At 42.3% G+C, this 12,737-nt stretch overlaps 2 protein-coding genes across 2 annotated transcripts; both read right to left on the bottom strand.

The window, feature by feature from the left end:
* Positions 1-752: 752 nt before the first annotated feature.
* Positions 753-12,402, bottom strand: LOC310863550 (tripartite motif-containing protein 16-like; the record flags this gene model as incomplete). Its single annotated transcript, XM_083771980.1, has 2 exons — positions 753-1,643; positions 10,197-12,402. One exon carries the CDS (start codon positions 12,400-12,402, stop codon positions 10,210-10,212), a length of 2,193 nt encoding a protein of 730 aa, XP_083628106.1. The 3' UTR covers positions 753-1,643; positions 10,197-10,209.
* LOC310858619 (tripartite motif-containing protein 16-like) lies at positions 1,679-4,086 on the bottom strand (the record flags this gene model as incomplete). Its single annotated transcript, XM_083764808.1, has 3 exons — positions 1,679-2,694; positions 2,978-2,993; positions 3,171-4,086. 3 exons carry the CDS (start codon positions 4,084-4,086, stop codon positions 1,899-1,901), a joined length of 1,728 nt encoding a protein of 575 aa, XP_083620934.1. The 3' UTR covers positions 1,679-1,898.
* Positions 12,403-12,737: the final 335 nt, after the last annotated feature.

Raw genomic sequence — 12,737 nt, 5'->3', positions numbered from 1 at the left:
GTATTAGGACATTATACGCATATAGAGGGTGTGCGTGTGACATCATTAGCATACACGGAAGTTATGATTCAGGGGAAAGCCTACTGAGTGGCAAAAAACTACTTTCTGGCCTTGACAGCTCAATGAGCCCATACAGTACATCTAAAAAGAAAAGTAGGATTTGATTAAACTCACTTTGCCACTCACTTTATGCATGCGCATACCGAGTATGTGTATGTGGGACTGTTAGTCCATCATTGTACAAAATGATACAAAACATAAATCATAGTAATGTGCAAACCTCTGCAATAGACTCGTCATAGATATCCCATATATCATAGATATTTGTGTCTGGCAGACACAAATGCATGCGGGTGGGGCGACGCCTGTCTACTACTTTTTTTCTTTCTCCAAACAAATGATAAAATAAATACACTAAAAATATATTTTTTAAAACACGGTTTTAGAATCTGTCACCAGAACCAATCAAGGATGGGTGCTTTCGATTAATCTAACATATGGCTAAAACGGAGCGTGCCCTGAATAGGCCAGCTGTAGGCATTCAATGCTGCAATATTATGATTGCACCCAGGGCAGCCCTCTGCAGATTTGTCTGAATCAAATACTGAATCAAGCAAATAAAAAATGGTATAGGGTGTAACACAAAAGCCAGAGTAGAAGGTAGAATTACGCCGAACATGTTTGAAAGTGAAATATCCGTTTAATTACATTTATTTGAATACACCGTTAATCATTTAATTTCAACATCATTTGTAATTCATTCAGATACTGTTTAAACATGGAAAAAATATATATCATCAATGGCATGTTTAATTTAAAATGAAATATCTGATATTGATTACTTAATGAGAAGACACCATTGTACCAAGTCATTCTGAAAGCATAGGCCTATATGTGAACAGCAGGTTATATTACACATTTTCAATAGACACAATAAACATATAATTTTAGTGACAAAGCTTAGTAACAAAACTACTTGTTTCTATGACAAATAAATGGTTATTTCAGTGGTTCTCAAACTTCATTTCAAGAGTTACAGATATATACTATAGACATCCAGTTGGAAACTCCTCTGGGAACCCTTCTTGTATTTACATGAACATAACAGTTTACTTATGCTGAGAATGTTGACCTTCAGAGAGACAGATAAATATAAAATGTATATTATTAGACGATTGTTACTGATGTGGGTGTTGTTGGTCATCTTTCGTTTATTCAGCAAGACTCCAAGACCCCGGAAAGGTGTCCCAGACCACCAGTTTTATCTGTCTCTCTGTGTTGTTCACTCCGCTCTCCCAACAGTCCTTCTTTTCATTTCGAGAGGTAAGGTCTTTATATACAGTTGTCAGATGTTTACAGAAATATTCATGTCCTTACTAATAAATCATGTAGTTCTCTCTATCCCTTTGGCCTTTAAGCTGATTGGCTAATACACATCTCAAATTTGTGTTGAGACAACATGCATGGTCATTGGATCAAAATGGTCAGTGTGGTGTTAGCTGTGCTCTCTGCACACTGTCATATCAAAATGGTCAGTGGATGATAGGCATTCTTGTTCTTAATATAGTTCACAGCATGGATATGACACAGCCTCTCTCTCACAGCTAGAAGTATTGAACACAGCTTGCATATGTACCTATTACCTAATATGAAATATTTGATGGCATCATTACAAAGTTTTATCTACTTGAGGTCACACAATTCAGCATAACTATCAAAGTTAGAGTTAAAGTAAAGGCCAAATCCAGCATACAGGGGCTGGGTGAATATGCTCTGGACTCTGTGGAGTAGAGTCATGTTGTAGGAACTCTGCATGCCACTCCAGGGAGTCCAGGACCATTCTGGAGGAGAGAGACTGTAAAAGGACAGAGTACCTGCGCTGTGATCCAGGTACACTCCTACTCTCTCCGACAAGGCCGGAGTTGGGATTCTAGTAAAAGACAGCATGTAGTTGAAAGTATAAAGTAATTACTGCCATTGCCAGTTATCTCCTCTCCCCTTTTCAAAGAAAAAACACTGGTATCTGGCTCACACTGTAAAGACCAAGCTCTATCACTGTATCCAAATCCACTACCATTAAAGGATCCTCTCTCTAATGAGAACGATCCTGCTCTGTAGATATCTTTGTATGAGACCGCTATATCAACTTTTCCATGCCACTCCACCTCCCAGTAACAGCGCCCTTGCAGACCCACTCTACTCAGAACCTGACGCCATTCGGTGAATCTCTCTCTGTGATGGGGATAAGATTGTTTTTCCGACGCTATTGTTACTTTTCTGTTCCCTTCAGACAGAGACAGGTTTTGGTGTTCTGTGTTTGGATCGAGTGTGATTGGACATGAGTACTGTAAGAACTCAGCTCTGGTCTCAGGTTCTGGTGGTTCTGACCACCTGAACCCAAGCCAACCACGTCTTTCCTGGTGTCCCTGAACAAGACACTGAACCCCTAATGGCTCACTGGGTATCCCCTTGGGCTGAACACTGCTTCTAATAGGATGTGTCAACATAATTACAAACAAAAGGATCACTACCAATAACGTCTTTATATTTTTAATTTTAAAAATATCCTCTAGATTGATTGTTTCAGCTCTGGTCTTTTTTTTTTTTTTTTGGGTATTGGCTTCATGGCTCTTGTTCTCTTGGCTCTTGGGTCTCGGCTCTTGTTCTCGGCTCTTGCTGACAGTGAAACATCCACTCTATTAACCGACTGTGAGATGTGTGTCCCTTCCTGGGCCATGGCTCAGTGGTCCAGGCACCTTGGCTGGTAATCCAGTCTGGCAGTGTGCCGCGGGTTCGACTCCCGATCCCGACGGCCTTTACTGCATGTCTTCCCCCCATCTCTCTCCCCATTTATGTCAGCCTATACTGTATGTCCCTCCATAAAAAAAAAAAGAAAAAAAATAGAAAGAAGAAAAAAAAAAAGATATGTGTCTTTTCCTCTATATGCTTCCTCTTGACCTCTATATCTATACTGTACCTGAGTTCTGGTGATGCTGACAGTGAAACATCCACTCTTTTCACAGACTGTATTGTAATACTGTATTGTATTGTTTTCTTTGACCTGTGAAGCACTTTGGTACGATGAGAGTCGTTTTTAAATGTGCTATACAAATAGAATTGATTTGATTTGATTTGATGTGTCCCTTCCTCTTTAAAAATGTCCTCTAGACTGTCCCTGGGTTCTGGTGATGCTGACAGTAAAACATCCACTCTATTCACTGACTCTGAGATATGTGTCTCTTCCTCTTTAAAAATGTCCCCTAGTTTGTCCCTGGTCTTTGACATCATGTTTGACACAGCCACAGTCACATCTTCAAATGACCTGACATTGCTGCTGACTGGGTCTGTAGATTCACTGATCTTTGAGAGGGAAGTGTAACTGTTTAGGAAATGGATGGGATCCTCTGTGTCTGAGATCTGCTGCAGCTCAGCATGTCTCATCCTTAGTTCAGTAATCTCCTGCTCCACATGCTTCTTCTGTTCTTCAACACGACTCACGTCATGTTTCTGCTGGTCTCTGATCAGCTCCCTGACCTCAGTTCGTCTTCTTTTAATAGCAGCTGTCAGGTTAGTAAAGACGGTGTCACTGTCGTCCACTGCTCTATCAGCAGAGTGATTGATGGACCTCACCTCCTGGTAAAGCAACTTAACGTCTTTCTCTCTCTCCTGGATTCTCTGCTGGATGTTCTGCTGACTCGTGTCAAATATTTGCTGTCTCTCTGCCCTTCCCGCTGCAGCTGAGATCGTATCGTGGCGTTTATGTCCTTCCACATAGCACCGAGAACAGATACACTGCTGATCAGTACGACAGAAACCTTGCGTCACCTCGCCGTGACGAGCACAGATGTTCTCCGGAAGCTTACTGGAGGCTTTTACCAGCTTGTGAGAGGAGAGAGGAGACTGATAGTGAGGCTGGAGGTGAGTGTCACAGTAAGAGACCCGACACTGAAGACAAGTCTTCACAGCTTTCAGTTTCCTCCGAGTGCAGAAATCACAGACTACATCTTCACGTCCATCAGAGCTGTGATCAGGAGGAACAGCGTGGAGTCCCGTATTCTTTGCTATATCCATCATGTCCGCCAACATTGTGTTTTTCTTCAGAACAGGTCTTGGGATGAACGTCTGGCACCCTGGACAGATGAATCTCCCTTGTTTAATCCCCTGATTCCAGTATTTCAAAATACACCAGCTGAATAAAGTGAATCTCCCTTGTTGTTGTTGATCATACAGATCCAGGCAGTATTCCTGAATGCACCTTCTGCAGAAGTAGTGTCCACAGCGCCTGCAGTAGATCACTGTATCCTTCAGATCCAGACACAGAGAACAGCAGAAGTTTTCTTGGTTCTTTCTTAGTTGAACCAGTTGCGCCATTTTACAGCTGTCCGACAAACTCACTGACTGACTGGCTGCAGTTTCAGTGGCTTCACATTCCTTCACATCTGGTCACATGACGGGCGGGGTCAGTGTGTGGGGTTGGGGGCCGGTCCACTGCATGCTAGAGAAATGTGTGGAAATGTGAAATCTCTCTCTCTCTCTCTCTCTCTCTCTCTCTCTCTCTCTCTCTCTCTCTCTCTCTCTCTCAATGATTAGTGATGATATAGCAATGATTACTACTGATCACCATGGTTATTTAACAGTAGACTATCAATTACTATAATTTAAGAGTGTACAAATGTAACTAAATGGATAAATTAAGATGAAGAATGAAAACACATTAGAAGGCTAATATCTGTTACCAGAACCAAGGATGGGTGATTTCATTTAATCTAACATGGTTAAATTGAGTTTGAAGTTACAATGGGAATAAATAAATGAATATCAAATATCTGAGTTCTGAATCAACAACTTAAAATCACGTGAATTCAGTGGTGCAACTCCGTGTGTGTGTGGGGGGGGGGGGGTCCCCCCCGGAAGTTCCAGACCCACAGGAACGTACCCATGGTGCCTGCCCGGTTCCGACGAGCCATCCCGCGTCCGAAACGGTAGAGAAATTACAGAGTTACCATGTGGGGGTCCCCGGAACATCCAGACCCCCAGGAACGCGCCCAGGGGGCCGGGCCGGTTCCGGCATGCCGCCCCGCGTCCGAAACGGTTGAGAAAGGACAGAGTTACCCTCTACTGTACTGTACTGTACTGTACTGTCACTGTACTACTGGCACACCCGAAATCATCATATATACACTTAATATGTGCGTGTGTGTTTGTGTGTGTGTGTGTGTGTGTGTGTGTGTGTGTGTTAGGTTGCGCACTGGTGGTGAAAAACAACCATGCTGTTTTTGTACTCAGACCCACCCACCCACACACATAGCTCCGTAAGGGAGTGGTTGCACCACTCAAAAACTGTCTGGGGTGAAACCGTGAAACACAAATGCCAGTCGTAGAATATTATTATAATATATATTATTCACCCCAAACATGTTTGAAAGTGAAATATATCCCTTTAGTTACACTTATTTGAATATAACAGTTCATAATTTTATTTCAAAGGTCCTGTAAATTAAAGTTACAGATACAGGCTATAGACATACATTTGGAACCTCGATCCTCAAGGCACCCTGGGTCCAGAGTACAAAACTCTGATGCATGGCATTCAAAACAACCAAAGGTATGGCACCACCATATCTTGCAAGTCTGATTGGACGCTACAAACCCTGAGCACTCAGATCAGCCGACGCAGGGAAGCTGGAAGTAGCTTCGCTAAAGACGCTCCACATCTTCTCCCTTCTGGCTCCAAAACTATGGAATGTACTTCCCATTGCAATCAGAACTGCAGATTCACTCCCAATCTTCCGCCGCAGTCTGAAAACGCACCACTCCAGACTACATCTTAGCCCATAGCACTTGCCCTAGCCTCGATCTCCTACAGGCGTATGCATAGGCTCAATTTATGTAACTTAAATAGCACTTTATGTAAGACATAGCACACTAGTGTATAGTTTCCTTAGATAGATATTCCACTGTTAGGTTCTTAAGCTTACGTAGGATTCATGATGACTATTTTTATGTTTTGATGTATTACCATGTTTTTGGGTCTTGCTAACTGTAAATCGCTCTGGATTAAGAGTGTCTGCTAAATGCCTAAATTGTAAATTGGTCCCTGGACCCCACATTGAGAACCACTGTTTTTATTTTTTATTTACATCAACAGAAAATGTAAAAAATGTTTAATGTCGTTAATCTATATACGTGTATCGCTTGCTCCATGCTGTTCTCTCTGGTGGTGTCTGACCGAGGTGGCACATTGACCTGAAGGCCTGTCTTGATTCAATCAAACCTTCAAGCTATTATGTAAAGTAAAAGCCCATGTCAGTAATGTCACACCTGACCTATTGTTTGGAAAGGAAATGCAGAGTGGGACCGCCTATGGGGGATCATTTTTTGAGTGGTCCCTTATGAAGCTATGTGTGTGGGTGGCTGGGTGTGTCTGAGCACGAAAACAGCATGGTTGTTAATCACCACCTGTGCGCAACCTAACACACACACACACAAACACACACACACACACATATATGTATATATGGTGATTTCGGGTGTGCCAGTACAGTACAGTACAGTAGGGTACAGAGGGACCCCCACACGGTAACTCTGTCATTTCTCAACCGTTTCGGACGTGGGGCGGCTCGCCAGAATCGGGCCGGCACCCTGGGTGTGCTCCTGCGGGTGTGATATTTTTTTTTACAGGGACCAGTTTCGAATTGCAGCTGGTGGGTTTTGAGGGAGTCTAGGGATTCAGATTTCTTAATAGCTGTTGGTAGAGCGTTCCACATTTTAGTGGCATATATATGAGCGAAATTAATTTAAACCCTTGTGACAAACGTACACATTGCTCTCTCGTCAATAGAAGTAGAGCAGCTGGTTAATCTCGTCCTATTCAGTATTTAAGTCAGACGTCATTTTGTAGTGTTATGTTACGTCCGGGTCCAAGTGGCACCAGCTCCCGTCCGCATCTCATTGTAAATAGAATATCTAAACGCGTGAATCTTTTTACAATGACATTATTTTTCAGAAAGGAAGCCATTGAGGGTTAAAATGGGTCTTAATGCTTCCAACTCGAGTAGAATTATTAATGTTTTGTAAGTGTCCATGACAACAAAAATATATGATGTGGAGACAATAAAGACTATTATTATCATTATTATTGAAGGTGGCAACAGTCCATTTGCTCTGTAAAATATTTCGGGGGCATATTTAGAATGTGTGTACGCTTGAGTATGTTGAATCTAGTTTGCATTAATGAGGATTTAGTTGACACAATAAAATAAAATGGCGATAGTATTCCATGTGGGACGGACGGCCTGTCACAGCCAGATTTGGGAGAGCAGCGCAGCTTTGTTGTTGCGAGGAACACCCATCACGCATGCTGTATCATAAGGTTGGTTGGCACTCCCTTGCGACTATAGGAGAGATTTTATTGAATTATAACGTTTTAATTGGGAGTTAATCCTCTTATTTAAATTTTCTTTTGGAAGTTAGGAAAGTCTTCAAAGGTAATTTGTGCCATGCATAACTGTCTATGGGAAGTTGCACCTAGGTAGCACCTTGCTGGCAAGATGGCAGCCGTGTCCATATCATCAATAGCAGTAAAACCAGCTTGACTGGACCACATGCAAACAACATTGTGTTCTCATCATCATCATCATCATCATCATCATCATTATACTATAATTCTAACAATGTCTGAGTGTCCGTGTGTGTGTGTGTGTGTCTGTCAGAAACAGTGCCGTAACTCCTTACTGCCTGCACCAATCACTCCCACTTTTCACACAGGCATTGCCCATATGAATATGAAGGGCGTAACGAAGCCGTCGATTTGACACATTAATGATTATTAATTAATGTATTAGTCAATTACAAACGCACCCGGGCGCAGTACCCTTCACGGCCACAAGGGGGGGGGCAAATATCTCACAACGGGTGAGGACTAGTAGTAGTAACAATGCATTATTCCGAGAGAGAGAGAGAGAGAGAGAGAGAGAGAGAGAGAGAGAGAGAGAGTGAGTGAGAGAGTGAGTGAGTGAGTGAGTGAGTGAGTGAGTAGTATCTGAGTGGTGATCTAGTATTGCCCATTGGGGGCCGCCATTGCATCAAACAAAACAACTTTCTCACTGGCACAAACCCACACAGGATGATAGGAAATAAAATATACATACTTTGTCTTTGTATAATAGTGATGGAACGTGGGGGCTTTATTATTATTATTATTATTTTCCCCTCTGATTAGAATTTTCTTAGGTCTGGTGGGGATGTTATATGCCTGCTTCCAGCCTGACTAAAATGGGTCATATTATGACTGATGTCACTATTTTATAAAACCTTTACAATATGTGTGTTGTAAGGGATTTGTTTTCTTGATACATTGTTAAATATCTCTATGATAGCAATCAGATTGGCTAATTTCGGCAAAGAGGTTTTGTGTAGAGGGAAAAAAGAGCAGACCAAGTGACCGGTCAAGTTTACAAATGGTTGACAGTTTAAGTGGTTAAATGTCACACACGTGAATCCAACATACACTGATGGTAGTGCTGTCAAACAAGTCTATGAATCTATTAAATCTATAGGTCCTATATATATAGTAAGCATTCTAGGACTAGATTCTGTATTAGGACATACAGGTAGCTATATAGAGGGTATGCGTGTGATCATTAGCTACCCGGACGTTATGATTCGGGGAGAGCCTACTGAGTGGCAAAAAACTACTTTCTGGCCTTGACAGCTCAATTTTGAGCCCATACAGTAGTCTACATCTAAAAAGAAAAGTAGGATTTGATTAAACTCACTTTGCCACTCACTTTATGCATGCGCATACCGAGTCTAGTGTATGTGGGACTGTTAGTCCATCATTGTACAAAATTATACAAAACATAAATCATAGTAATGTGCAAACCTCTGCAATAGACTCGTCATAGATACATAGACACAAATGCATGCGGGTGGGGCGACGCCTGTCTACTACTTTTTTTCTTTCTCCAAACAAATTATAAAATAAATACATTAAAAATATATTTTTTAAAACACGGGCCCTGATGCATTAGAATCTGTCACCAGAGCCAATCAAGGATGGGTGCTTTCGATTAATCTAACATATGGCTAAAACGGAGCGTGCCCTGAATAGGCCAGCTGTAGGCAATCAATGCTGCAATATTATGATTGCGCCCAGGGCAGCCCTCTGCGGATTTGTCTGAATCAAATACTGAATCAAGCAAATAAAAAATGGTATAGGGTGTAACACAAAAGCCAGAGTAGAAGTTAGAATTACGCCAAACATGTTTGAAAGTGAAATATCCGTTTAATTACATTTATTTGAATACACCGGTAATCATTTAATTTCAACGTCATTTGTAATTCATTCAGATACTGTTTAAACATGGGAAAAATATATATCAGCAATGGCAAATGAAATATCTGATATTGATTACTTAATGACAAGACACCATTGTACCAAGTCATTCTGAAAGCATAGGTAGACACAATAAACATATCATTTTAGTGACAAAGCTTAGGAACAAAACTACTTGTTTCTAATGACAAATAAATGGTTATTTCAGTGGTTCTCAAACTTCATTTCAAGAGTTACAGATATATACTATAGACATCCGGTTGGAAACTCTGGGAACCCTTCTTGTATTTACATAAACATAACAGTTTACTTATGCTGAGAATGTTGACCTTCAGAGAGACAGATAAATATAAAATTTATATTATTAGACGATTGTTACTGATGTGAGTGTTGTTGGTCATCTTTCGTTTATTCAGCACAGATTCCAAGACCCCGGAAAGGTGTCCCAGACCACCAGTTTTATCTGTCTCTCAGTGATGTTCACTCCGCTCTCCCAACAGTCCTTTCATTTCGAGAGGTAAGGTCTTTATATACAGTTGTCAGATGTTTACAGAAATATTCATGTCCTTACTAATACATCAGTTTTCTCTATCCCTTTGGCCTTTAAGCTGATTGGCTAATACACATCTCAAATTTGTGTTGAGACAACATGCATGGTCATTGGATCAAAATGGTCAGTGTGGTGTTAGCTGTGCTCTCTGCACACTGTCATATCAAAATGGTCAGTGGATGATAGGCATTCTTGTTCTTAATATAGTTCACACCATGGATATGACACAGCCTCTCTCTCACAGCCAGAAGTATTGAACACAGCTTGCATATGTACATAATATGAAATATTTGATGACATCATTACAACCCCAAAGTTTTATCTACTTGAGGTCACACAATTCAGCATAACTATCAAAGTTAGAGTTAAAGTAAAGTCCAAATCCAGCATACAGGGGCTGGGTGAACGTGCTCTGGACTCTCTGGAGTAGAGTCATGTTGTAGGAACTCTGCATGCCACTCCAGGGAGTCCAGGCCCATTCTGGAGGAGAGAGACTGTAAAAGGACAGAGTACCTGCGCTGTGATCCAGGTACACTCCTACTCTCTCCGACAAGGCCGGAGTTGGGATTCTAGTAAAAGACTGCAAAGTCTTGAAAGTATAAAGCGGGTGGTAATTACTGCCATTGCTGTTGTCACTGGTGTCTGGCTCACACTGTAAAGACCGAGCTCTATCACTGTATCCAAATCCACTACTATTACAGGACCCTCTCTCTAATGAGAACGATCCTGCTCTGTAGATATCTTTGTATGAGACCGCTATATCAACTTTTCCATGCCACTCCACCTCCCAGTAACAGCGCCCTTGCAGACCCGCTCTACTCAGAACCTGACGCCATTCGGTGAATCTCTCTCTGTGATAGGGATAAGATTGTTTTTCCGACGCTATTGTTACTTTTCTGTTCCCTTCAGACAGAGACAGGTTTTGGTGTGCTGTGTTTGGATCGAGTGTGATTGGACATGAATACTGTAAGAACTCAGCTCTTGTCTTAGGTTCTGGTGGTTCTGACCACCTGAACCCAAGCCAACCACGTCTTTCCTGGTGTCCCTGAACAAGACACTGAAGCCCTAACGGCTCACTGGGTATCCCCTTGGGCCCACTGCTTCTAATAGGATGTGTCAACATAATTACAAACAAAAGGATCACTACCAATAACGTCTTTATATTTTTAATTTTAAAAATATCCTCTAGATTGATTGTTTCTAAGACAAAAAGACCAGAGCTGAGAGCTCTGGTCTTTTTGTTTTTTTGTATTGGCTTCATGGCTCTTGTTCTCTTGGCTCTTGGGTCTCGGCTCTTGTTCTCGGCTCTTGCTGACAGTGAAACATCCACTCTATTCACCGACTGTGAGATATGTGTCCCTTCCTCTTTAGAAATGTCCTCTAGACTGTCCCTGGGTTCTGGTGATGTTGACAGTAAAACATCCACTCTATTCACTGACTCTGAGATATGTGTCTCTTCCTCTTTAAAAATGTCCCCTAGTTTGTCCCTGGTCTTACACACCATGTTTGACACAGCCACAGTCACATCTTCAAATGACCTGACATTGCTGCTGACTGGGTCTGTAGATTCACTGATCTTTGAGAGGGAAGTGTAACTGTTTAGGAAATGGATGGGATCCTCTGTGTCTGAGATCTGCTGCAGCTCAGCATGTCTCATCCTTAGTTCAGTAATCTCCTGCTCCACATGCTTCTTCTGTTCTTCAACACGACTCACGTCATGTTTCTGCTGGTCTCTGATCAGCTCCCTGACCTCAGTTCGTCTTCTTTTAATAGCAGCCGTCAGGTTAGTAAAGACGGTGTCACTGTCGTCCACTGCTCTATCAGCAGAGTGATTGATGGACCTCACCTCCTGGTAAAGCACCTTAACGTCTTTCTCTCTCTCCTGGATTCTCTGCTGGATGTTCTGCTGACTCGTGTCAAATGTTTTCTGTCTCTCGGCCCTTCCCGCTGCAGCTGAGATGGTATCGTGACGTTTATGTTCTTCCACAGAGCACCGAGAACAGATACACTGCTGATCAGTACGACAGAAAAGCTCCTTCACCTTGTCGTGACGAGCACAGATGTTCTCCGGAAGCTTACTGGAGGCTTTTACCAGCTTGTGAGAGGAGAGAGGAGACTGATAGTGAGGCTGGAGGTGAGTGTCACAGTAAGAGACCCGACACTGAAGACAAGTCTTCACGGCTTTCAGTTTCCTCCGAGTGCAGAAATCACAGACCACATCTTCACGTCCATCAGAGCTGTGATCAGGAGGAACAGCGTGGAGTCCCGTATTCTTTGCTATATCCATCATGTGCGCCAACATTGTGTTTTTCTTCAGAACGGGTCTTGGGATAAACGTCTGGCTGCACCCTGGACAGCTGAATCTCCCTTGTTGATCATCCTGATCCCAGTATTCCTCAATACACCTACTGCAGAAGTTGTGTCCACAGGGAACAGTCACTGGATCCTTCAGTAGGTCCAGACACAGAGAACAGCAGAAGTTTTCTTGGTCAAGTTGAATTTCTTGCTGCGCCATTTTACAGCTAACTGAGTCTGACAAACTCACTGACTGACTGGCTGCAGTTTCAGTGGCTTCACATTCCTAGTTCCTACGTCACATCTGGTCCCCACCCCCACACACTGACGGGCAGGGGTCAGTGTGTGGGGGTTGGGGGCCGGTCCACTGCATGCTAGAGAAATGTGTGGAAATGTGAGTCAGTAGCTCTCTCTCTCTCTCTCTCTCTCTCTCTCTCAATGATTAGTGATGATATAGCAATGATTACTACTGATCACCATGGTTATTTAACAGTAGACTATAATTTACTCCAAGAGTGTACAAATGTAACTAAATGGATAAATTAAGATGATTGA

The sequence above is a fragment of the Protomyctophum parallelum genome (assembly GCF_964188405.1).
Source record: "Protomyctophum parallelum genome assembly, chromosome: 1".
In the NCBI taxonomy this organism is placed as follows: Eukaryota; Metazoa; Chordata; class Actinopteri; order Myctophiformes; family Myctophidae; genus Protomyctophum; species Protomyctophum parallelum.
The sequence above is the reverse complement of the archived record's forward strand: the minus strand, read 5'-3'. Positions and strand labels throughout refer to the sequence as shown.